Source organism: Patiria miniata, unplaced genomic scaffold, assembly GCF_015706575.1.
Source record: "Patiria miniata isolate m_02_andy unplaced genomic scaffold, ASM1570657v1 HiC_scaffold_26, whole genome shotgun sequence".
Classification (NCBI taxonomy): Eukaryota; Metazoa; Echinodermata; class Asteroidea; order Valvatida; family Asterinidae; genus Patiria; species Patiria miniata.
In genome coordinates this window covers 7,352,341-7,379,970 of record NW_024037065.1, presented here as the reverse complement: position 1 = coordinate 7,379,970, position 27,630 = coordinate 7,352,341, and the positions used below count along the sequence as shown (strand labels likewise).

Genomic DNA, 27,630 nt, shown 5'->3' with positions numbered 1-27,630 from the left:
CTGCAAGCCATTTCACCACATGACCAAATGGCACTCCATACCTCAAATTGTGCGTGGATACTTCTGAAGCACTTTTCTCATTTTTTTTGTATGGTAACACTATGAATAAACTACACCATTAGAATGATCCGAAAACACTCTTTCAGCTGGTATATGGTTGATGTATGGCCGGCCAAACATATCAACATGCCAGCTTGCTGAAAAGCAGTGAATAAATCTATGTAGAGGGTGTTCTGTGTGTGGTTTCCTGCTTGACTGAAGTCGCCTATGGTAAACAGCAGGGGGTAGTTCCTTGTCGACAAAAGTCGCCCGTGGTAAGGAGAGGGTTAATTAAACAGAAAGAAAAAAAAAAAGTCGTTGATGAGCATGGGAAATGCATGCAACTTGAAATTGTTAGCGTTACAACGGTTACCTTTTGTGGTGGCTGGTCCTCGTTCTCCTGCTGTAGTTGATGCAATTGTTGAGACAGGATCTTGCGGTCAGCCAGGAGAGAGCCTAGATGTCGCTTGGCCTCGTTGACGCTGACCATCACCTCCAGCTCATGGTCAAGCCAGCTCTACAGGAACCCAACGAGAAATTGCCACAAGAAAAGTTGTACAACAAACATTGCTTCTTTGTTTTTTTTTATTACACCTCATTTACAGATTCTGTCTCTTGACTGGCTGAGAGCACCTCACATGGTATTCGTTGTATTTAATAGGCGGAAGGAATTTTCGACAGAATTTTGTGGAATTTTGATAATGGAGCTAAATATGTATGAGGTGTAACAAACAAAACGAATACATCATGGTTCACTGGGGACATATCTGGTGTTGGCTGATTTGAGTGCCTCCCTCCGCTTTGCGGATCAGAGGTTCGAATCCAGCTGCTGGCCATTAGGCCAAAAAAAAGGTCTCCGCTTTCTGGTATGGAGCTTGCCCAAAAAGTGGTGCGGCGACGCGGCTTTTTTTTTTTTACCTGATTTTTTTTGCTTCAAATGTCAGCTGATGACTGCAAATGGTGCCTGACTAAACTTAGTGCAAATATATGGGAGTCCAGAGAGGCCACATAAAGGTTATTCTTGACCATAACCCAATCTAAAAACACGTTAAAATTGTGCAGCAGCAGGATTCCAGTCAAACCAGTGAGTTTGGCGGTTTTGAGACATCATCTTTCATTGAAAAAATTTTTTTTTCAATTTTGCCGACGGGGACGCGCGCGCACACCAGAAACCGGAGACTTTTTTTTTTGGCCTTAAGTTGCGATAGCCATTTTCTGAGGTGGAACCAGACTCATTCAAGTCGCACTCCGGTGGTACGTACATTGTATGCACTCCTGGCTCATTCGAACTCCGAACTCCTTCGACAAGGATACTTACTTTGGTTACTTTTGTACGTGCGCCTTGCTTTAAGAACACGTGCAGCAAGTGTGCAGGCGTGATTCCACCTCAAAATAGCTTCTAATTTTGTTCGCCGCATTAGTGTATAGCGTTCATATTTCCAAATTCAGTCAATTGACCGATCTTAAAAATAGCCTACATTTCCTGATTTCTTCTAAATGACAGCAAGCCAGACGGAGTAATTTCACAGGGTGTTTAGTACCAGTACAATCTTCAATTCTAGTAAGATTTTTGATAATAATTTATTAGCTTCATTTTGGGATAAATGCAAATGATCTTATATGCCTTTAAAGAAGAGAACTCCTATGTCATATACCGTGGTATACAAAAGTTTGATGTGATTTGTATTATGCAAATGAGATGGTGTTGACCCCTGACCTTGATCCTCTTGGCAGCTCCCACCATGTTCTTCGCCTCCGTCTTCTCCTCTGAGCGTTTCTTCTGTCCAGCCTTCTGTTTTTCCAGGGCTTCCTTCAGCCGTTTATTGGCAGCTGCAGCCTGTGGGTTAAAACAAACAAGATGTGATCACAACAGTTCACAGCAAAAACCAACAGCAATAAATTGGAAAATGTAAATTCATGTTTTTCTGTAAACATTATCAATATCTTATATTTAAACATATTTAAAGGTAATGGGCAACATTAACAAATATGAAAAAATGAAAATACCAAATTATTATGAATACCTTCTTTAATGTAACTGAATAATTCTCTAAAGCATTGTGTAAATTCATTGAGGTTGGCATGCTGTCATTTTACAGAAAAGTAAAATTTTGTATCATTTTCCAACGATAGTTCAACCACCCATCGTTGGAAAATAAACCTTTTTTTTTCAAACACTACTCCTAATTGACCAAATTTAGCTAGTCTACTTTTTCTTTGCAATTGGAAACATACCTGTTAATGGCTGTAAGGCAACTAGTCTGTTTTATTTTTCTTAGAGTAGCAGCGATACGCGGAGTGAAATACAGACCGCCGTATTAGGTATAATATCACACAGCCGTTGCCGTGGATTGACCAATCAGGATGGACGAATCTTATTACCTCTTCCATCTTCCTGCGTAAGACGTTCTCCTGTTTCTCGTGTTTCTGCGTCATCTTGCTGAACTCGCACTGTCTCTTGCGGTCCTTAGCCTTGAGCTGCAGGACCTCTTTGTCCTTCTGGGCCTTCCACTGACGGAACTTGTCGCCTTCCTCCTTCATCTGTTTCACAAGGCGCACTCTGGCTTGCTTCATCAACTACGCGCAAATAAAATACAAAGAAAAGTGTGTTTTGAATTTTTAAAAGGGCCCGTGTAATGTAAATATTTTTTAACCCTAACCGTCCCAAATCCTCCGAAATCCTCTTTGCAAAATGGAGGATTTTCCAGGATTTAGGCTACATGGCAAAAATGTGTGGCTGATTTTGGAGGATGCACTGTGTCAAAGTCTTGGGCTGGACCTTGTGTTGTTTATGCTCAGCCGTGCATGAATTTAAGCCTAGACTATACTTGAAATCCTCCGCACTGCTCCAGGATGTCACTGGCTGTGCCTCAACATATTGACAGTGATTGCTGGAGGATTTTGCAGGATTGAGGCAGTGGTCACTCCTCCAATGACCACATTCAAGAAATGATGGATGATTTTGCAGGATTGAGGGCTGTAGGCTATTTTTACATGGAGGCTGTTGGAGGATTTTGCATAATTGAGATTGCATCCTGACAAAAAGTGCCTAGGGAGTTAAGGGTTATTTAATAATACAATCCTTGAAAATCCCTTTAATTTCAAATGTTCACTTGGTTATTTAAATTTGGCCATTTGTGCCTTTTTGGTCTTTGGTCTTTATGCTAATGCCAATTTCCATATTCATGAGCAAAAGTGTAATGTTATTTAAGGCCGACACCTCCATGTTACAGCTATTTCAGCACCAAAAGTTGCCAGAATTTTGGATATTTTGCTGTCATAAATTTTCTCTCCTTTGGTAATTCGTTGTTTGAGTACATGACGGTAAGCCAATGAACAACCCTTTCTCAAATTTTTGTTCAATAAGCAAACTTTGAGGTTCATAATTTGAACAGAAATCCCCCTAAACTGAACAGTGTCTACCTAATATGACATCACAGCAACAGCGCCCTCAGCTGTCATGGGAGTCAGGCTGGCGTAGTGGTACTTTCCTCGCCTTCCACCGCTGTGACCTGGGTTCGAATCCCACCTGGGCCAATATGTGGATTGGGTTTTCAGTCCCTACCTAATTCCGCAGGTTTTCCCCTAGAATATTCTGGAGTTTTCCTCCCAACTCCAAAACTGTCATTTCTTCCCATTGTCTCCTCTCTAAAGGTTTCTTCGGGCTTTTGAGCTAGGGCGCTTTTGAGGAATCCTTGGTTTCATTACCAGAAATGATTAATAAAATAATAACAATAAGCATGTAAAATCATTGTAAACATATATAAAAGAAGTTCATTTTTCAAAAGTAACCCTTCCTAAGACTTATCTTAGCATTTCGTAAAATCAGCCCAGGCCTGTTATGCCATCAGCCTGGGGGTTTGGTCGGTATCAAATTAGGGGAATAATAGTGATTGTGATTTTTGGCAAGGTATACACCCCTGTAGTTGGAAAATATGTGATAGCATTGCAGCGGTGGCAGCTTTTTGGGTGCTATAACTTATTTTTTAAAAATGGCGGCCAAAACATGCTTGTTACCACATATAATTAATCTGGTAACAAGCATATTGGAGGCCAATTAAAATGTTTTTTTTTAAAGTGATAACACCCAAAAAACTGCCACCGCTCACACTGCAAAGCTATCGCACATTTTCCAATTCTAGATGTGCGTACCTTGCCAAAAATCGCTATGAGCATTGCTCTTTTCGATCATTTGATACCGGTGGCCCCATTTTTGGACCGAAGCTATATTTCTGAGCTAGCAGGTAACGTACGTGGATCTCCTTGTTGAGTTTGGTGACGGTGTGGTCACTCCTCTCCTTCAGCTTAAGCAGCTTAGACTGCTCCGCCAGTTTCTTCTTCTGTTTGCTGATCTCTGTGCTGAGTTCCTGGAGACGCAACCGACGCTGCTCGCTCACCCTGCGACAAAGACACAAAAAGTCCATTTTAGTACGGCAGATAGGTGATGGGATTGTGCCTTTGATGATACAAGAATGAAATTTGGCACACAGTCAGAGTATGTCATGGGAAAGATATTTGGCTATAGGGCCATCGCAGATTTGTCCTTTGAAAAAATATAGGGAGAATAACAAGCAATGGCAGCCATTTTGAAAATTTTGAAAAGTGCTTGTTATGCTACCTATATTTTTTCAAAGGACAAATCTGCGATGCATTTCTTGAGACATACTCTGACTGTGTGCCAAATGTCATGCTTGTATCATCAAAGGCACAATCCCCCCAAATATTTCCCCTATCTGCCCCACTATATAGTCCAGTTCCCCGACCAAAAGTTTCGGACTATTCCGACAAAATCTTTGGTCGGGTAGGTGCTACGGCATGTGACCAAAATAGGCAGGATCCTGGCTGTTTCTAAAAAATGTCCGACATTTTGCAAATCAAAATAATTTGAGTTCGTATATTAAAAACTTGCATTTGGAAATTTCCATGCCAGATATATTGCCCACTACAGGCCTCACAGTACCCCACAAGGTTTTTTTTAATAAGTTTTGAAAAATAAATTTACGTTTTTACAGGTTTTCCAAGCACCAAAATACATGATTACTAGGCATTTATTGGTTTTTAGGATGCAAAAGTATTCCCTCAGAAGAGGGCTGGTTATAAATTACAACAATGACCATTAGGCCCCCCCAAAAAAGGTTTCTGTTTCTGATCTGCGCGCGCATCGCCATAGCCGCGCGCATCACCGTAGCCATGCGCGTCGCCAAAATTAAAAGGTTTTTTTTTCAATGTAAGATGATGTCTCAAAACCGCCAAACTCACTGGTTTGACTGGAATCCTGCTGCTGCACAATTTTACCGTGTTTTTAGATGGGGTTACGATCGAGTATAAGCTTTATGTGGCCTCTCTGGGCTCCCAAACGTTTTGCACTAAATTTAGTCGGGCACCATTTGCAGTCACTAACAGACATTTGAAGAAAAAATAAGTAAAAAAAAAAGAAAAAAAACAGCCGCGTCGTCGCACCACATTTGGGGCAAGCTCCATACCAGATACCGTAGACTTTTTGGGGGGCCTTAGGACTGTGATGACTTACTTGTTGCTGGCAGTGTTGGACTTGGCTGCATGTAATGCCGAGGACAGATTCTCCCTCTCCTTCTGCAGTGTGGCTATTTCATTCTCCAAATCTCGCACGTTGTGCTGAAAAAAAAAGGAAAAACAAGTCAGGTGTGTTTACAAACACAAATGCCCCGCAACCGTGACTGTTCCCATGACATAACACCACTCTTTTAACATCAACTTACATGTACCTTGGTCACATGGAACATTCATTGACAGCATTAGTGTCTTCTGTAGGTTTTATATGAATTAATACCTAATCCCTATAATCTCAGAATAAATACAAGATTTCTATTGTTTTAGCCACTGTGAACTTGACCCTTGACCTTTTGGCCCCAAATTCAATAGGCTTCTTAGGATTACCAAGAACAATCCACAAACCAAATTTGAAGTTCATATGTTAAGTATTTCTCAAGTTATCGCGCTGACAAGACTTCTATTGTTTTAGCCACTGTGAACTTGACACTTGACCTTTTGGCCCCAAATACAATAGGCTTCTTAGGATTGCCAAGAACAATCCACAAACCAAATTTGAAGTTCACATGTAAAGTATTTCTCAAGTTATTGCGCTGACAAGATTTCTATTGTTTTAGCCACTGTGAACTTGACCTTTGGCCTTTTGGCCCCAAATGCAAAAGGCTTCTTAGGATTGCCAAAAACAATCCACAAACCAAATTTGAAGTTCACATGTAAAGTATTTCTCAAGTTATCGCGCTGACAAGATTTCTATTGTTTTAGCCACTGTGAACTTGACCTTTGGCCTTTTGGCCCCAAATGCGAAAGGCTTCTTAGGATTGCCAAAAACAATCCACAAACCAAATTTGAAGTTCACATGTAAAGTATTTCTCAAGTTATCGCGCTGACAAGATTTCTATTGTTTTAGCCACTGTGAACTTGACCTTTGGCCTTTTGGCCCCAAATGCGAAAGGCTTCTTAGGATTACCAAGAACAATCCACAAACCAAATTTGAAGTTCATATGTTAAGTATTTCTCAAGTTATCGCGCTGACAAGATTTGTCCGGACACACACACCCACACACCCACCCACCCACCCACCCACCCACCCACCCACCCACCCACGGAAGGACAAGGCGGAAACAGTATGCCCCTTCGGCTTCGCCGCGGGGCATAAAAAAGAGGCATGCTTAATAAAAGTGAGAATTCCACCCTGGAGTCCAGAAAGAATCTCTTTGAAGATCACTCATTGAAAAATAAAATGCTAAAACAATTTGACTAATTTACAATTTCATTTTTTCCTCACCCAAACAATAAAGAAATAAATAAACAGAATGCAGCATAGTGCATTTTTCTACCTCACGTAACTCACAAATAAAATAGTTAAATTTCATTGTCAAGAGATTAAATTTTCCTTAAAATTATCTTCCTGAGCCCAAGCCGAGGGCCACTATATATATGGTGACAAGGCCCCTAATCGGTCTTAAACGGCCAAGCACATATTTATTTTAATTCATAAACATCGTTCGGTCAAAAAGTCCACACAAGCGAAAAATTATAAATTTCCAACAATTTTGTTGAACACTTTTACTTCCTGTTTTGTGAAACACCCCTCCAGCTATGTTTATGGTATGTGCCTCGGGCGAGTGGTACTAAAAATCTCCTTATATGGAGATTTGTGTGCGCGTGATGTGGTGCTGAACACAGCGGTGCCGGAAAAAGTGTTATTATTATTATTAGGGAGACATTTTCATGTCTCCCCAATGTCATAGCCCCCCTTTAGAGGCAACATTTTACTGTCGCAATTAGGTTATATTTGTTGCTCGTGGTCTAATTAGTAAACATACCGAAATTCGTGGAAAAAGGACAAGGGAATATTGGGTTAGGGCACATTTAAGTTTGAAAAATTGTGTGCACAAGTCTATGGGGATGTCTCCCAAATGTCCAATCCAAGGTAATTATTATTGTATTTTTGGCCTCGTGGTATGTGGGACACAGACGCACTACATTTTCCGTGTTCCACGAGCGCGAGCGCGAGCGTGATAACGAATTTATCTTCAAGGAAACTTGATGCGCAGTAAAGATGAATTGCACGCTGTACACAAAGTGCTTATCCTATTACACGTGCGTGGTTTGTACGGAATGGCGCGCGCATCTTGGAATACCGCAAAACGCAGAGTGCGGTATGGACCGTGGCCGTGCTACATGGTTATATGTAGCACGGCTTGTTGCCATGGATCGACCAATAAGGATCGAGGATTCAAGTTTACTTGAAGATAATTATTATACGCCCACCTGGTATTGTATCTTCATAACCTGCATTTTCTCGTCGTTCTGCCCCATGGTTTGGGCCAGCTCCTGCTTCATGGCCAGGGCGTTGGTCAGCTCCTGTAGCTCACGGCCCAGCTGCGCCTGGCGTAGGGTGTGGCCGGCGAAGTCTAGGGACGGGGACGAGACATTCGGGGAGTCTTTGCCGCCATTCTCCTTTGAGAATTCAAAAACAAGATTTTGATGGGGTACTCTTCAGAGTTGTTTGTCAAGTCTAAGGCAAGTCAAACTGTCAAAGCACCAAGTGACAAAGAGGAACTGTGTAAAAAAAAATGTGACCTGCTGAGGCTAAATGAGGAATGTCCCCCAAAACTTTGTTTTGAGTTATCGGTATCTGAAGTTTAATCCGGTAACAAGCATATTAGCAGCCATTTAACAAAATTTTTTAAAGTGATAACACCCAAAAAAACTGCCACCGCTCACACTGCAAAGCTATCACACATTTTCCAATTCAAGATGTGCATACCTTGCCAAAAATCATAGGCATGTGTGGAAAATCATGTCAACATTTGAAATTTTCAAATTTTTGAGTAGGCAAGGTATTTAAGATTCACAGTATATTTTTGTGGTGAAAAAATTAATCTCCAAAGGTACCAAAAAATGATATCTTAAGTGTGTTAATGTGTAGGTTTTTCCAAAATTGTCCGTTATTTACTTCTGAACGACTAAAAATTACCCAAGTTCACAGTGAAATTGAAAGAGAATCGATTATTGTGTATACCTTTGTGAGTTACCATTTGAAAGTGTATTGCCTGCTCTGTTTATTTCTAGCATTGACATCAGTCTGTATTGATCTAGCAACTCATGATCAGCTGTGGAAAATGGTGCACAAAACGCGATGTTGCGTTGCCAATGACTGCGTCTAGTTCGCGGGGCTTCAGTACGTAATGAAAATAACACCATCTAGTTGGACCACATTGTATGAATAGGCAATAGAGCATGCGCTGTTAAGTGTTATTTGTTAGATACGTGACGTATTGCAGCACCGATCCAATCTGAGAGCTTGTGCTACAGCGCGTGCGCTCAGAAACTGTTTACAAAATTGTCCCACGCGCGCATGTACGTACACATTGCACATAAAGCTTGCGATGCACAACGCACAACACACACATTTTTTTCAAAGCTATTTTTCTTGAAATGAGGTGGAAGTTCGGCAAAGCACTACCGACTTTCCCGCCGCATATGTTTGGAAGTAAATGAGCTACAGAAATAAATTTGGTATCATTACAAAGCTAACAAGATGTTCTTTTACATGGTATATAAAACTCAAAAAGTCAAGGATGGGGGTTATTCCTCATTATGCCATAGCAGTTCACAAATGCCTCTGTCATCATTCACTTGAACAGCTCGTGACTTGATATGAGACTGAGGGACTTGTCACGACTCAAATATAACTCTGATACTTGCATTCTGCTACAGGACCATTAACCCTCCTAGAGATGCAAACAAACATTCCGTGCCAAGTTGTCCTTTCAGTCAAAATCAATCAAGAGACTGTTTTCAACAGTTAAGAATTCCCAGCCCACATAAAGCAGGATTGACCGGCCGTGACTGCCCATGTAACTTGTTACAGCTTTGCTTTGACTGTGGGTAATTGACAAGCCAGCTGTGCCCACAACTTGCCTGCCTTGTCTGTTCATGGTCTGTTGACTGAGTTTGACTAGTCACATTGCTTGCTTGACTTATGATCTGACTGCTGGTGACTAGCCTGTGTTAATAGTATAACTTGGGAAGTGGATGGAAATTTTGACTGTTGGTGACTGTTTAAATAGCAGGAGGGTTAATCAAGCTCATTGCCAACTCAGTGCACACTGAGAATGCACGTTCAAGACTAGTGTGACTAGTCGCCAATAAAAAGCATTGGTAGTGCGACTATCAATTTCTAAACAGTCGACTAGTCGTTATGCCGTGTTTAGTCCCGACTATTGAAATGCAGTAGTCAATCACGCGGCCGCACCTGAAAAAGATGTGATCCAAGTAATTAACAAATGACCCAATAAAGATGTTATACGGATTTAATAGTAACAATGACGGAACATGAATGCCAATTTCAGAGGCAAAAGTGTATTTTCTAATGTGATCGCCCACAACGGAGTAAATCGGGGTCATACAATGAGTGATATGTAGACACAAATGATTCGGTCAATACTGTGCCCCCTCAATCCAGAAAAAACCCATGACTCTAGAGTATGCTGACCGAAATGTTGAGTTAAAACCAGTTCTTCTCAGAACCACCACATACTCACAAAAGAGATTAATTTCACATGGTGCCACTGCAAACTTACCATTCAGTGCGTGACATCGCGTAGCTGCAATTGGCTGATTGAGAACGTGTCCCGGATGCTGATTTCGGGCGCAATTCGAAACATTACTCGGCAAATTTTAAACGAAACCGAGATCCTAGAATATTGTTTTTCTCAGAATATACAGCATTCACTGAGCTAAAACTTCATCAGGTTAGTTGTTAAGCACCCTTCTTTAAATTTTGAGCACTTTTGTTCTTCCAAACGAAAAACATGCACAAATGACAAAAGATCTACCCTACCGTAACCAGTTGAGGTCGGGTTTATCTTGACAAAAACGGACCGAGGCACGGTTTTACATTCACTGGACCGCATTGCCAGGCGTGTCGAAGCCATCACCCTGGGCTGCTGAGTCATATTTCCGGCCTCGGTCTCTGGCTCACTGACAGATATATTTTTCGGCCTCTGTCGTTGTGGGTTTTTCAGTCATCCGATCTGACTTTCAGAAAACTGAACTGGTTAAGATGGACTCCATGAAATAGATATTCCCACTTACTTTCTTGACGTTTTCCTTCTCCGTGTCGTTCCCGTACAGCGACTCGGCATTTGTCAGTTTGTCCTCCGTCTCCAGGTCTACAATCTTTTTCTGCAGTTGACGGACAATCTCCAGTTGTTCGGTGACTTTCTCGTTGTCGGCAGCGGCCGCGACGGTGATGTCCAGCGCCCCCAGGCTAATGTCCGTCTCCTCCTTCAGCTGTTCCAACTTCTGTTTGAGCTTGTCACGGGTCATCTCCGCCTGTCCGATCACATGGAAAACGACGATTAAAACAGTGCCACGAACGTGGCCAATTTACCCCTGAGGATGTGCCAAAGCTAGTTTTGAGTCTTTAACCCTAACCCTGCCAGACGCAACACAGTGCATCAGGTGGAAAAGAACTGGTGCACTTTGATGCATTCAGCTACCAACACCAGTGCATGAATGGCCAGCTCTGAACCAATGAGAGCTAAGTCCCATTGAACAATGCCACAGTTGTATCCTGCTGTGTGTGGTGACCACGGACTCTGAGGCAGTGTGGCCTTGAGACTCTTCCCCTGATGGATCTTGCTACATTTGGCAGGCTTGTCACTTAGACAAGTGTTGCATGTTGCTATGTTTGGCAGGGTTCTAGCAAACATATCCTTGGGGATTAGGGTTAAGAAGTAGTAACAGGACAAACAATTCATTGTTTGCAACCACATTGACGCTGATAGTAAGTGGTGTGCATTTATCGGTAGTACAGGAAGCGTAATTTTAATTCCTAGGATGGTTAGGGCTAATTCATGAATAATTCAGTAGTTTCGCTGGGAAAATTATGTTTATTCATGAGAACAGAAACAATGACATCAATAGCATTGTTGTTATTTACTCAACCAGTTACATTAAAGCATTTTAAAGAACGGTTTTCGTCGAGCTACCACACAGTAGCCTAGTGGATAGCGAGATGAGCTATGGATACAAAGATCTCTGGTTCGAATCCACGTCGTCGCTGCTCATTTTCATCAGCTATTTCTCTTCTACCAATTTATCTTTGAAATAATTTTAATTTAAGGGAAAAAGAGAATGAGAACCTATGTCTTGCAATCATGCAAAGGAAAAACTGAATTATTCATGACTTTGCCCCTAACCCTCCTGGGAGATAAAGATACGCGTACGGGAACCGGGTATCCGGTTGAAGTAAAACACTATTGAAGTAAAACACGGGTACCCGGGTATCCGTAAAAGAAACCCAACCCTAAAAATCAAATCCCAGAAATTGTCTGAAGGGCTTTATAGCAGTGATGTAGTGCCTTGATGCTGGGCCTTGGCCTTAAGGCTGCCTTAAGGCTGGATTTTAGGGCCTTGGCCTCGAGGCTTGAGGGCAAAAGCCTTGGCCTTGAGGGTTCAGGGCCTTGCAATTTTGAGTCAAGGCTCTTCAAGGCCCATAGATTTGTGCATTTTCTAGATAAATCTGTTCGAAATTGTGCTGTTACCATTTTAATCGTATTACATGTACGATGGAGGAGGGAAGCACCCTGTAGATTTGTGTGTTGGGCACACTTCCACTTTTATAGCATCACATTTTGTTACCATTGTAGTAGATTTGCTGCAAAAATATTCCATACACTTGTGGGGCTAATGAGATGATCACTTTAATTGCATATAACTATGGAATAGATCTGATTGGTTGTATATGTCTCCCTGATAAGTGCTAAAGATTTGCATGTATCTGTTTTAGATAATGCTGATATTTCTGACCATGTTGGGCCAGCAAATAAAAATTTCCCAAATCAGTTTCTTGGATCCCCCTTTTGTTACACTTGGGAGAATTGTGTGTCAATATAGAAGTAAATCATTATTTTGTTTAGTTAAACCATATTGAAGACCTGAACTTATACTTTAATAGATACAGTGCAGTCATAAAACGGTGTAGGCCTATGCGAGCATGTTGATTGCAATTAAAGAAATGTTGTTCTTCGTAACGAGCAATTCGTGATGATAAGGGCGGATCCAGGGGGCCAAAAGGGGCCATCCCCCCCCCCTCCCAAAAACCCCCCGAAACCGTCGTAATAAAGGCAGGCAATGAGTACACCACCATCTTTTCCTCAAAAAACATCGGTTAAAATGGTCAGAAATTGCCTCAAATCGCACCACAGAGCATCTCGAATCCAACAATTTTCAGGGCCCTTAAGCGGGCCCCAAAGCCCAAGCCGTAATTTTTTGACCCCCCTTTTTTTTTGGGAGGGGGACCAAAATTTCTTTGCCCCCTCCCCCCAAATTGTGTTCTGGATCCGCCCTTGCGTGATAATGTGTCACTCATGTGACTATAATTAGTTCTATATCAGTGGTCATAACATAAAACAGGGCCTTGGCCTTGGCCTCGAGGCTTGGGGGTCAAAGCCTTGGCCTTGGCCTCGAGGCTTGGGGGTCAAAGCCTTGGCCTTGGCCTTGAGGGTCAAAGCCTTGGCCTTGAGGGTCAAAGCCTTTGCTCCAACACTGCTTTATAGCTTTACGGTGTAAAATGCAACTTTCGCGAGCGTCATCTGTTGCACGTTAAAAATGCACAGAAACGTGAAATCTGTTTTGATTTTCAACGTAGCCTGGTTTTCATTTAGGAAAATTCCCACAAATGACATTCAAAACCTTTCTTTTTCATTGTCTGAGAAGTAACTAGGTAATTGGTAAAGTTGGTAACGGGTCCCCGATCCCATAATCTGGAACCGGTTCCTGACATCAGTGGTCAGGTACTCGGGTAAGCGGTTCCGACGCACAGCCCTACCAATTTGGGTGTTTCGCAATGCAGTGCGCCACCAAGAGTTTGCCACGGAGAGTTCATTTTTCCCAGTGCATTTTGGGAGATGGTCGACAAATTCGCAGAGCAGGACATTTGAAATTGTTAGTTTTTCCGGTCAGTAGTTTTGTAAGCATTTGATTTGAGTATTATGTTTGCCCTTTTCTTTTCTTTTTGTCAATATGGTGTTTATTTTTTAAGGCGGCAGAACGCTATGCCCCAATCTATAACAAATTAGCTGAAATTGTCTACTGACACTCATTCAAATGGCTGTGTTTTGTCGACCGTAAACTTGAAGAATGGACTCTCCATGGCAAACTCTTGGTGGCGCACTGCATTGTGAATCGCCCAAATTGTAATGCGCACACCGCTCACAGTACATTATCTATCTTGGAAAGAGTCCAGAGTTGAGTTACATACCAGAATGGCCTTCTCGCACATTTGTGTCGTCTGATCAATGGCCGACTGCAGTTCTATGGTCAGTTTCTGGTTGGCTGTCTGCAATAATGATGAGATATGAAAGCATGTTTTGTCAACATAACCAAAAGGTACGATTGTAGCTAGTTTGAACCTTCATCTCAAGGGGCTTTCTCGAAAATGTGTGTAAGGCCTGGTGCAAGCTAGGCACACTTGCAAATTCAACCGTAATTTTTTGAGGACTTTGTATTCAGTATTTGTGGTTGAAATTCCAAACATTTTTTTTGCTATAAATGTTTTTTGACATCAAAAACTTTGAACATCCAAAGACAATATCGGTTTTGGAAACAACTCCATGTGTAGTATTCCAAAAATACACAATTATAGAATTTTTATAAAAAAAAGAACAAGAAATATGCAACTCCCAAAATTTTTATTGTTAAGATCAGCAGTTCATAATTTTCAGTGAGAAAAAAAAAGTTGTTTAAATAAGGGAATGGATATGTGCTTGGCAGGTTTTAAATAAGTACATGGACACAGATTATCTGTGACCAGACCCCTGGCTGGTCTTAAACGTACTTGCTTTATACCAGCCAAGTGCATAATAATTCCCATTCATAAAAACCTTTCTGTCAAAATTTCAAAACAAGTCGGTCATTCACAAATTTCCAACGATTTTGTTCAACAATTTCACTTCAGGTTTTGTGAAACAAACCTCCGCTGCGAGCGTTGCTAAAAATCTCCTTATTTGGAAAGTGGCACGCGCACGGCGTGTACTGCGTAATGTGGCGCAGAATGCAGCGGTGTTTTATCGGCGGTTTAAAACCACCCACGTTACAGGCTCTCGACCGCCAGGAATGGGTAACTGCCATAGGTTTTGATGCTCTTAGTTAATTTAATGGAAGGACAATAAATAGGAACTAGTAAAATGCTCATATTATTACTTTTTGACCACTACATAAAGTAAGGAGAAGAGTTCTTGCATAACGGACCGATCCATTAAGGCTTGGTCACTGCGTACACAGTTGTGCACTACATAACTCTCGAGGACAAGGCATTGTGATTCCCTTTGTCCCTGTGATATAACACTCTCCCATAGACTAAGCACACAAACGCATAAACGAGGACCGTTTTCAACAAAAGATGAACGCTCAAGGACAACAAAGAATCCGTTGTCCTCTCTTTGTCTGTCTGTCCTCGGGGTGTATGCAGTGCACGTTCACATGGGCAGTAAGACGTGTGACTCTCACATCCCACACGGCATGTTCCTGAATACAGATTATAATCCCCGTTGTGATTGGTCGTATTATTAAGGGGCGGGACTTAAACGGATCGGCTATTGGCCAAGCTTACCTCAAGGGTCTTGTTCCTGTCCAACAGAGTTTTTAGGTCGGCGGCACCCTCCATTGAACTGTAATACAATCATCAATCAATTTTTTAAAATGAGCGCTCAAAAGTAAAACTTCTCTGAAAATAATAAATTTGGTTCTCTCAATTTAAGGTAACTGAAAATCAAAGCTCAAGTAAGTTCCTCAACAAAAACCCAAACAATAAGGAGAGGGACTGAAATCTTGAAATGAAATTGCATGACTGTTCCAGGACAATATGTCATCGGAAGCAAGGGGCACCCATACCATTACCACTGCCATTCAGCTTTCCTGTTTGACACGAGACCAGTGAGTAACACAAAGGCACCACAATGGTGCACTGAACATGCAGAAAAGTATGAAGCACACATGCATAAAGAAGAAGTATACTACACTGGAAAGCAAACTGGAAGACTGCCATAGCCAAATGTTACACATCGTCACACACAAGGTTGTGCAGGATCCCATGACTTTTTTCTTGTTTATAAACTTTCCATGAGTCCTTGTAAAATAACAAAATTCCATGACTTTTCCCATGATAGCTTTGAATTCCAGGATCTGCCAGGATTTTCCTTGACTGTAAGAACCCTGTGAAAGCTAATGCTATGATGACCAGGAGGGGATTCGAACCCATGCCCAGTCAGAGAAAGAGAATTAAGGACTGACAGTACCATCCGCATGTTACCATTGAGCGAGACTCGAACCCAAGCCCCGGTATTTTGGGACTCCCTAGCTGCTTGGAATACGTACCCATCAGGCAATGGACCTCCGTGGATGGACTTGCCCTGTAGCAGCTGCACTTGCAACTGTTGCACCTGTTGGATGTACAATGCATAATCATGAATCGAATGCATATTCATAATACATGTACATGTACATGCATATTCATGATTCAATGGACTGTGGTTTCTCAAGTTGACTTGCGCCTGACTTGTGACTGACTTGTGCTTGACTTGTGACTGACGTGTGTCGGACATGTGCCTGACTTGTAACTGACTTGTGCCTGACTTGTGACTGACCTATAACCGACTTGTGCCTGACTTGTGACTGACCTATAACCGACTTGTGCCTGACTTGTGACGGATTCGTGACCGACTTGTTATTGACATGTGCCAGACCTGTGCCTGTCTTGTGACTGACTTATAACCGACTTGTGACTGATTTGTGCCTGATTTGTGACCGACTTGTGATTGACATGTGCCTGACTTATGACCGACTTGTGACCGACTTGTACCTGTCTTGTGACTGACTTGTGACCGGCTTGTGACTGACATGTGTCCGCCCTGTGCCTGAATTGTGACCGACTTGTGACCGACTTGTGACTGACTTGTGCCTGACATGTGCCTGACCTATAACCGACTTGTGCCTGACTTGTGACTGACCTATAACCGACTTGTGCCTGACTTGTGACGGATTCGTGACCGACTTGTTATTGACATGTGCCAGACCTGTGCCTGTCTTGTGACTGACTTATAACCGACTTGTGACTGATTTGTGCCTGACTTGTGACCGACTTGTGATTGACATGTGCCTGACTTATGACCGACTTGTGACCGACTTGTACCTGTCTTGTGACTGACTTGTGACCGGCTTGTGACTGACATGTGTCCGCCCTGTGCCTGAATTGTGACCGACTTTTGCCGGACTTGTGCCTGACTGGTGACCAACTTGTGACTGACATGTGAATGACTTGTTACCCGACTTGTACTCATTTTGTGACTGACTTGTGCCTGACATGTGACTAACTGTTGACTGACTATGTGCCCACACACTTGTATCTGACTAGTAAGGACCCATCAGAAATCGACAGCTCTGCCTTGCTTTAGTTGGACAAGTCAGAAAATGACAGAACATTAAGAAAGAAAAGAAGAAGAAATGAAACAGAAAGAAAATGCTTGGGTTTGCTTCTCCATTCACTGACCTGTTGCTTGAGTCTTGTCAGCTCTGCAGACTGGGGATCCCGGTTGACGATGGGCTTGTTCTTGATCTGTCGGGCGCGGTCCGCGTATCGCAGCGTGTTCAGTGTCTCCTCCATGTTGGAGTCAGCCGGGCTGACACAAGCTAACATGAGGGTCTGGCTGTTGCCACCGAGCGCATCTGAAGGGGGGAGATTTCAGGGAAGAAATGGTCAGGGGTGAAAAAGAAAATTTGGGAACCCCCCCCCCCCCAAAAAAACATAAGGGTAATGAACTCACCTTGCAGCAGTCTAGTCAGCTTGGAGTCCCTGTAAGGTATGTGACCCTTGCGGCCGTTTTCGTCCCCTAGTGCGCTAATGACGTTTCCCAAGGCCAGTAGACCTCGATTGATGTTAATTCCTGAATGGGCAGAAAATTGGATTAGTTAATACTGAATTCCAATGGCAGCCAACCATATGACCCATGTATGACCACGGAGCACAGTCTGAGATCAAAAGTGTTGATTTTCTTCGGAGGGAGGAAAATGGGAGGGCCCGCAGAAAAAAACCTGGTGGCACAGGAGCGAATCAACGCACAAGTTCATCGCAGTCGAGTTACTTTCTCATGGAAACTACATCGACTGCCTTGCGCCTGCCTCAATGCCACTTCAATGTCGCACGATTCACGCTCGCACAGCGCCTAAGTTGCGTCATTACGGCGCCCTGGCCAGAGCGCAGAGGTGTTGCGATTGTTTTGAGCATGTTCAAAGACCTTGGCGCTCATCGGAGACCATTAAGACCCTCTGACGCCCATCTGGCGACCTATGTAGTTGTCGCTGCGATCTAGTAGTTGTTTTTGCGCCCCAGCTATTTTTCAAGGACGCATTGAGAGTGCATATAAGATCGCAGACAGTGTGACAGGGCCTTTAGAAAGAAGTACTCAAATTAAATAATCTAAAATAAAAAGTAGCTTAGCTTCTTGTTAGCTTGTTTTAATGTCAAGCAGAATCGCGAGCAGCATTGGGACTGGAGGGCACGCAAGGATTAAGAACAGTTAGCACATCCCTCCAGTTTGGAACAGTCAAAACCTTTCTTTTTTGGGGGCCTCGCCTGGGACCAAGCTTGGTAGTTTGGGCGGTAAAACGATTAGTGTCATTTCGTACCTTCCTTCAACCTCTCCCCTTGGGCTTGCGTCTTCTTGGCTCGTTCTGATCCCGCTAAGTCCACCAAGTGAAACTTGGCATGGCAGTAGTTATCACTTCAAAGGAAAACAAAAAACAACAACAATGGGATACATTTTATTTCTTTCACAGTTTCATTGCATCTGTGAAATTTGATAAAACTTTGATGGGAGAAATTTTCTGGCATTATTGTCATTATCAACTTTAAGTTTTTTATTTTATTAAGTTTTCATTTTCTATTTAATTAATAAAGGTTGGTTGTATAAGCTGTTACGCACAATGTCAAATTCATTGACTGGCCCAGAAAACACTGTTAGCTTTAGCACACATATAATGAAAGTTTACGAGTGCAATGGTGAGACTAATCTTATGAATAGACAGATGGAATGTCGCCTCGTGGAATGGAACATTCCATTCCATCTGTCACCGAATGAAATTATTCTCTCCATTGCACGAATGTGAAACTTTCATTGTTTGTTTTATACAACACCTGAAATAAATCCTCGTCATCTGATTGGTCAGAGCCACCAATAGTGTGACTGTGCAATGGAACTTCCATTTACTGTGGAACGGAACTTCTGTTTTTGCCATGCGGCCGTGTCGTGCATTGGGACGAATAATTCAATGACATGTGATCAACGACCCACCAATCAGATGATGGTTATTTATTCAGGCGTTGTACAATGTCCAATAACTGAGATAAAATTCCCAGGGCTCAAAATGGGTAGGAATTTCAACTGAGAATCAGTCATACATTTAATAGGGAACACCATTTCATTTCATCAAAGGTGAAAAAATTGTGCCAAACGGGCTAAACTTTCATTTGTGGTTAGGCAATTTGACTGATCTTGTCACCTTTATTCGGACAAATAAAATACACGGTTGAAAAATCCGCAGATGTCTGGCTGTGTATTTTGAAACTAGAATACACTAATTTGGCGAACAAAATGAGAAGCCATTTTTTGAGGTGGAACCAAGTTTGCACGCATGCCGCACATGTTCTTAAAGACGAGACACGCTTGCGTTTTGGTAACCCCATTGGCCCAACAAGCTTAAAGTGGGTGCGTACTTCCCAAGCGCGAACTTGGTTCCACCTCAAAAAATGGCTTCTAAGTTTGTTCCCCGAATTAGTATGAAGTTCCAGCTGATCTAACCTGTCGTCCTTCTTCCGCATCTCCAAGGCGATAGTAAAGATGGCATGGGAGCGGCTGGATTGGGCGTTCATAGCCGTGGAACCAGTGGTCCGCCCCCCAGAGCCTTGCTCAAGGCACTGCTCTAGCTCGGAGGCATTCCTGACGATAACCTCTTGAAGACCCGAGACCTAGTGGAGTACAAGTCCAAGACGTTATAACACGGTAGAGTTGATAACAAGTCAATCACTTACAGCATAAACATGTGGAGAATGGTCAGTGTGATGGTACGTGTGTTCGGACCCTGACTTGGAACATGGTGCTTGTGTTCTTGGGCAAGACACTTTACTTTAATTGCCTCTCTCCACGAAAGAGCATAAATGGGTACCTGTGAGGGTTGAGACCCGATTGATCTCGAGCTGCTGCTGAAAAGTGTTCTGATATCTGACGAACAGGGGTAATAATTGTGAAGTGCTTTGAGACTTTAATATGACTTCGGCTGTGGTCACAGTTCATTTGAATTAGGCTGTGACTAAACAGCTTGTGATTTACTTAAGATGGACTTGTGATTGGCTGGTGAGTGTTGTGACGGTCTTGTGATTGACTCATGATTAACTTGCGATGGACTACTGATTGACTTGTGACGGTCTTGGCATTGAATTGTGATTAACTTGCAATGGACTACAGTGATTGACTTGCGGCGGTCTTGTGATTGACTCGTAATTAACTTGCGACAGACTAATGATTGACTTGTGATTGACTTGTGACGTTCTTGTGATGGTCTTGTGATTGACCCGTGATTACCTTGCAATGGACTACTGATTGACTTTTGATTGACTTGTGATTGACTTGTGATTGATTTGTGACGGTCTTGTGATTGAATTGTGACTAACTTGCGACGGACTACATTGATTGACTTGTGACGGTCTTGTGATTTACTCGTGATTAACTTGCGACGGACTAATGATTGGCTTGTGATGGACTTGTGATGGTCTGGTGATTGACCCGTGATTAACTTGCAATGGACTTGTGATTGATTTGAGACGGTCTTGTGATTGAATTGTGAGTAACCTGTAACGGACTACAGTGATTGACTTGTGATGGTCTTGTGATTGACTCGTGATTAATTTGCAACAGACTAATGATTGGCTTGTGATGGACTTGTGATGGTCTTGTGATTGACTCGTGACTAATTTGCAACAGACTAATGATTGACTTGTGACGGTCTTGTGATTGACTTGTGCTTGCAACAGACTATAGTGATTGACTTGTAAAGGTCTTGTGATTGACTCAAGATTAACTTGCGACTGACTAGTGATTGACTTGTGATGGATTTGTGATGTAATCTCTGCTGCTACACTGTGCACTCACTGCAATCAACGTGTGCAATCTTTTCGTTTCTTTTCTTGGCCAAGTTTTTCATGCCCCAGGGTGGGCAACTTGGTCACTCATAAACATTTTTACCATTGGCGTACTACATGGAAAGGCTATCACTAGTGCGCCCTGCATATGTATGTCGGGATTATCACTTAAATTTTGCCGGAGGGGTAGGGATTTTGTCACTTCAAAAGTGACAATCCCTACGTCTTGGTTGGGGCAGCCCGGTTGGGGATGGGGGGGGGGGGAACAATTGATGGACGCATAACGCTCTGATCTCTCTAATACCAACTGCATGTGCATGATTCTGACCCATACTCAGACATGCTGCTCAACTACCATGTAGCAAAACCCACTATGAAGACAAACACAGTTATTTGTTCACTGAAAAAAATGCCCACCTTGATTCCGCCTTCGGGATCTTCTCTCACGGCAAGATGCTCCTTCTTCAAGGAGGTGTTTAGAAGATCGTGGATGTCTTCTTTGTGTATCTGTACGGAGAGGTAGAATAAAGTCGGATGACGACTTGGTTCCGCTGATTTCAGCTGTTTAGGGTTAACCCTAATCTTCAAAAATCCTTCAAATTCCATCAGGTTAGGGAAGATTTTGCCGGACCAGGGAAGGTACAGCCGAGACTAGGCCCGGGCAAGTAGTGGATTTTTCTACTCGAGTACTCGCAAAGAAATTACTCACGTCACGAGTGGTTAACCAAATTCCCACAAAAGCAGAAAAATATTAATATTGATAATGTGAGGGAGGATCAAGAACCAGTCTACTCACAGGGCAGATCTGATTTCGGGCAACAGCAATCCAAAATATGAGCCTCTTTTTCAGACGACTGCAACCACCCCACTCCCCCACAAAAAAGTTTGCTTTTGCTAAAATAAAATATTCAAAGAACGAATTTCATGAGGCGACAAAATATTGAAGAGCACAGACAGTGCCGGTACAATTTTAAGCGATGAAATAGCTCTCACCTCTAAGTAAGTGCACTTGAGAAGGAACTCCGTGTCGGGCCTGTCATCGATGCCCATGAAGAGATCGGTGATGACGCGGGGAATGATACCCATGGTCTCCTCGTCGGTCAGATTGTACCCGCTGCCCATGGAGTAGGTCTTGCCCGACCCGGTCTGGCCGTAGGCCAGGACGGTAGCATTGTAACCTGAGAAAGAGGAAGTACAAGTATGAGGAATGTAACAATTTCCTTTTAACCACTTCGCGCCGGGATCATTTTTGCCGAAAATTTCGATTTTCCCAAAGGGCAAAATTTTTCAGCCAACTTATGATATACAGCCAAACGCCATAAATACTGATTCGCAAGAGTCATTTCAACAGTATTTGTACGATAATGTTTCAATACTCCGGGGTGTGCACTGGAGCGTAGATTGTACAATATATTCAAGATCAACACATGGTCCACCTCCACAGACTTTATGTGTGTGTACAAAAGGCACGAGGGATGAGCATGTTTAGACGTCACCCAGAGGCGAGTCGAGGCAATCTTGATGGCTTAATCCGTCAGCCGTGCCTGTGCACAAAAATAGCCACTGCGTGTTATCACGTCCTCCGATACAAACTGGTTAACTATAGATTCTGTGCACCCTCATACAACACATGGTTACTTCTAATGAGTTTTAGGCCACTGCCAAGGATCTTATGATGAGCTGAATGTAACAGATGTTCAGAACCTACTAGGAGATCCTAGTAAACCTGTTCCCAGACCAATTACATGTAATTTGATCGAAAGGTTCTAGTCATCAGAGTCACACAAGTTTTTGGGCCACGGTTCAGTCTTGGTACTTGAGATTTGGTTTTTATTCACCTTACACAGCCAGTCCATGACAAGTGAGTTCGCTATCGACAATCAATCAAATCGAGTATTGGCAATATTGGCAGCCCTACCCAGGAAATTCCGGGCATACCTCACGCGCGCTGTTTTCAAGCTAACGCAAGCGCGTGAGGTACATGTACAATGTATGCTCGGAATTTCCTGGGCAGCGCTGCCAATATTGCCAAGACTGGAATTGATTTAGCCACAGTGTGGCTTAAGAAAGTCTACTTCACAAGTGACAGTCGTTCAGTCAGTTAGGTACATGTAGAAAGAGGACCGTACGTTGGTCCTCTGGGACGAGGAGAATTGGCTCACAGTACTTGTTGCAACTTGCAATGGGTAATGCTCAGAAAGTCAAGTTCTTTGAGAAATGGAGCATTGCTTGCTTCTATGTACAATGCCTTGGTCCAGTGGTTATGGTGCTTGACTCATGAACGATGGTACGTGGGTTCAATCACTGCCAGGAACATGGTGTTTGTGCCCTTGGGCAAGACACTTTACTACAACTACCTCTCTCCACCCAGGAGTATGAATGGGTACCTGTGAGGTAAGAGGACCGAATGTGCACTGATATCTGCTTCCCTGTGGTCTTGTGGTCTGATAAACGGGGGAATAATTAAAAGCGCTTTCACATTGATGATAAAACGGAAAGCGCTATAAGCATTACAATTAATTGTTTAAATTTGTATCCTGCTTGACCGCAGTTTACGATGAACTTCGATAAGCTCACCTTTGAAGATTCCCTGTACAAGGGGGGACACGGCACTCTGGTACACCATCTCTTGCATCGTGTTCGGCCCGTACGTGAAGTCATAGGTGAAGGCCTTGTTCTTCCCTAAAACCACCTGCGGCTCGTTGGGGATGAAGTTAAGGCATGTCTGGCAACCCTCGGCCTTTTCTTTGGGGACCAAGGGACGGCAGCGCAGAGCCACGCGGACGGGGATGTCTTCTTCCGGCATTTTTTGTCTTTCTTCAGATCTGTAGATTTGGAATGTACACATGTAAAGTTGTAAAAACATTGCAATACCAATAAAAAGGGGCAATCTACCTAATTTCCAGTATATTATCTTCCCGTTAATCAAGCAACTTACAGCACGGATCCTCTACAAAAGGATAAACGACTCATCTGAGCTTGTGTACAAATTGTGTGGAACGGTTTGTCTAATAATAATAATAATAATAATAATAATAATAATATCGGAGTCTTATATAGCGCACGTATCTACCAACCATTAGGTACTCAAGGCACTGGAGATATGTCTATTATTAAAGAAAGGTACATAAAGTTTATGAGAAATATGAGACCCATTATGTAGCACCTTATAATGGTTTACAAGATGCTGCGGCGCATATTGCAGCCACTGCCAGAAACACCGGGGCAAACCCCTTCTCTTAGCGATAAGTGTTACTGGGTTCTTTAACGCGCATTACACAACACACGGGACCTACGGCTTTACGTCCCATCCGAAGGACGAAGCAATAATGGTAAAGTGCCTTGCTCAAGAGCACAAGCACCATGTTCCCACGGTCAGGATTCGAACCCATGTACCACGGCACACGAGTCGAACACCGTAACCACTGGACCACAGCACCCCACTGTGTCTTGTCTAGAGGCGTGATAACGGCCTGTGCGCATATATAGAACATACAATGCGCACGCGTGCGCAAGACTCGACGCACGCCCCCCACATGAAACTAAATCACGGGAGACTTGACAGATATTCGACTGCACATGCTGCAGTCGCGTGCCGACACGACTCTAGTTTTGCGCATGCACATTGTATATGCGCATAGGCCGTTATCACACCTCTAACCAGAAATTTGGAAGTTGTTTATCCTTGTGTAGAGGATCCGTGCTTACAGTTATCCATCTCCTGAATACGAAGTCACCACAATGAGGTAAGCGCGACACCAGACGGCAAGTGGTGGCAGCCTTGTTGTCGTCTGGTGACTTCGCATTCAGGAGATGGGAATCAGACCTAATGCACTTTCAGGCATCATTTTGGTTTAGTGTTGGCCGCTATCTTGTTCACGTGAAGCCGAGATTTAAACAAGATGGCAGCCAAAATCGTCAAACTCATCGTAGGTTTCGCATTGAAAACACAACTTTTTAAATAATTCTATGTTTCCTCCCACATCCCACCGGACATGCCAGAAAGAATGTTGCAACCTGATGCCACTTCAGCGGTTGTGTACAAAACTACAAAATCAAGAAATTTTTTTAAAGTATTTTCTAACAAAATTGGAAACGTTTATCAGGGGAAAAAATGTAGCAACCCGACCATGCCGACGCCACTTTTTTCTTCATAGGCCTGAATGATAAGACATGAATCTTGGAAATGTTGGAGTTGGACTGAGAAATATTTCCAATTTTATACTTAAAAATTTTTCTTGACTCTCCATACAGCCATAGACTTTGTACACAATTAGCTGGAGTTACCCAGCCCTAAATTTTATCATTGGGTTGTCCTAAATGACAACCCAATGATAAAATTTAGGGCTGGGTAACTCCAGCTTGTACACAATCATGACAATCAGTGACAATCATGACAATCGGGGAAGTGGCGTCAGGTTGCAACATTTTTTCTGAAAAAAAGGCGTCAGGTTGCAACATTCTTTCCCACCCACCTCTATAGCAAAACTCCAGGTGACAACCGACAACCTGACATTACACAACGGCAAAGTGTTAATTTTCCGAGAGTGGCGTGAGTTAAGTTCTCTCTTGACAATTTTTCACGAAATAGGTTCAGCGTTGACGGTACGGGTCAGCGTTATTCCTCGTCGAAAAAAACAAAACGAAAGTGAGTTTACGTTTCACGTTTAATATGAGATTTATACACTACCGTTTAGCTGAGCGGAATTAATCTCAGGAAATCATGGGATGTTGACATTATCATAAATCGCCAAATTTAACAAGGTTTTGTCGGCTTCAACTTCAAGGCGGTGATTGTGTACGCCAGCATTTCACACACACGATTTTGAATGTTCCCAGTCATTTTGTGTTACCGGACGTCGGCCAATCAGAAAGCAGTTCTCGCAAAGACACCTCGTTGTTGATTGGTGGATTTGGAGGTCAAAGTTCGCATCGTGGGTAAAATTGTGCTGCTTCTCTTTGAACAGTAACAAAACCAAAATTATTCATATCTGTACGTTAGCAAAAGATGATTTGTCAATGTTTATTAAATTATTGTGTAAGAAATGTTTCGATCATTGTAAAATTGTCCACATATGGTCAAAAAGTCACATATGTTTTTAAAACGAGCAATTTTTCTTTGAAGCTGTGATTGAAAATCCTGTGCAATAATGTCATATAAATGCATCTTGTTCTCTACATAGTAATCGGGTGGTCCGGTGGTTGTGTGTTCTCTCATTACCGATTACTTATCGATTACCGTCAATTTGACAATACTCTCGCACAGCCGGCATTCGACCATCTTTTTGCATTTTAGGATAATTTTCAATTTTGTTTGATAACTTTGTTTCTTTTTTTTGCCTGCACGACTAGAGGATTTTTGAAACTGAATGAATTTAGAATCGAATGAAATATAAATTGTTATATTTAGGATGGATATGATAGCTTGTTACATTCCTATAAAATTGATATGCTTGTTTCTATGGGAACTGTTTCTAATGATAATATCACAGTATAAAGGCCAAGTAAAACAATAAACCAGTTTCCAATCCACCTCTTCCCCCTTTTTTAATTCATACATTTGCAATTTATTTTTAATTTTTATTTGTTTTCCCAACAAAAGTGTAGCTGTATTGTATAGCAATTAAGTTCAAAAATCGGGTAGAAAGGGGGACAGCTCCTTTGGGCACAAAAATATCAGCCAAAGAGTCGAGAAAATGGAATCCATCCGCCATCTTGAAAAATCCACCACCTGGGGGGGGGGGGGGGGGGGGGGGAGGGGTGTCTTCATTTTTTTATCAAAAAACCTGGACGAGAATTTTTTTTCTTGACCTAAATTTTTAGCCAAAAAAAAATAAATGTTGTGACATGACGCCACTTTTTTCTTCATACATCGATCATCTCATCAGTGAAGGACATTCATTGCAAAAATGACGATAAGACATGAATCTGGGACTGAGAAACATTCCCAATTGAGTACGGTGATTGAGTAAGCCAGTATTTCACACACACGCTTTTGAATGTTCCCAGTCATTTTGTGTTACCCGGACGTCGGCCAATCAGAAAGCAGTTCTCGCAAAGACACCTCGTTGCAACCTCGTCCCCAGTGCTTACTTTATTTCCAACCGCATTTCCAGAGAGCAGGTAGTGGTGGGCGCGTACTGCTCGACACCCTAGGGACGAGGTTGACCTCGTTGTTGATTGGTGGATTTGGAGGTCAAAGTTCGCATCATGGTAAAATTGTGCTGCTCTTTGAACAGTAACAAAACCAGAATTTTTCAAATCTGTACGTTAGCGAAAGATGATTTGTCAATGTTCATTAAATTATTGTGTAAGAAATGTTTCGATCATTGTAAAATTGTACACATATGATCAAAAAGTCACATATGTTTTTTAAAACGAGCAATTTTTAATGAAGCTGTGATTAAAAATCCTGTGCAATAATGTCAGATAAATACATCTTGCACCTTCCTTAATAATCGGGTGGTCCGGTGGTTGTGTGTTCTCTTACCGATTACTTTCGATAACTGTCTACTTGACAATTACTCGCACAGCCGGCAATCGACCATCTTTTTTGCATTTTAGTATAATTTTCAATTTTGTTTGATAACTTTGTTTCTTTTCTTTTTTTTGCACGACTAGAGGATTTTTGAAACTGAATGAATTTGGAATCGAATGAAATATAAATTGTTATATTAAGGATGGATATGATAGCTTGTTACATTCCTAGAAAATTGACACCCTTGTTTCTATGGGAATTTTTTCTAATGATTATATCAGAGTATATAAAGGCCAAGTAAAACAATAAACCAGTTTCCAATCCACCTCTTCCCCCCCCCCCTTTTTAATTCATACATTTGCAATATATTTTTAAT

At 42.3% G+C, this 27,630-nt stretch overlaps 1 protein-coding gene across 2 annotated transcripts in view; it reads right to left on the bottom strand.

Annotated features, from left to right (window-relative positions):
• LOC119733953 (chromosome-associated kinesin KIF4A-like) overlaps window positions 1-25,632 on the bottom strand; it is a 36,370-nt gene extending 10,738 nt beyond the window's left edge. The window contains exons 1-18 of one of the 2 annotated variants that reach the window (XM_038207317.1): window positions 25,467-25,632; window positions 23,354-23,601; window positions 21,770-21,954; window positions 21,194-21,283; window positions 19,440-19,606; window positions 18,268-18,362; window positions 17,406-17,525; window positions 17,132-17,307; window positions 15,961-16,025; window positions 15,197-15,254; window positions 13,847-13,924; window positions 10,675-10,914; window positions 7,843-8,031; window positions 5,570-5,673; window positions 4,293-4,437; window positions 2,422-2,616; window positions 1,757-1,876; window positions 413-556 (exon numbers count right to left, since the gene is read on the bottom strand). In XM_038207317.1, coding sequence (XP_038063245.1) covers window positions 413-556; window positions 1,757-1,876; window positions 2,422-2,616; window positions 4,293-4,437; window positions 5,570-5,673; window positions 7,843-8,031; window positions 10,675-10,914; window positions 13,847-13,924; window positions 15,197-15,254; window positions 15,961-16,025; window positions 17,132-17,307; window positions 17,406-17,525; window positions 18,268-18,362; window positions 19,440-19,606; window positions 21,194-21,283; window positions 21,770-21,954; window positions 23,354-23,582 — 2,400 coding nt within the window. In that variant the 5' untranslated portion in view covers window positions 23,583-23,601; window positions 25,467-25,632. The other variant, XM_038207319.1, reaches the window with a different exon arrangement.
• Window positions 25,633-27,630: the final 1,998 nt, after the last annotated feature.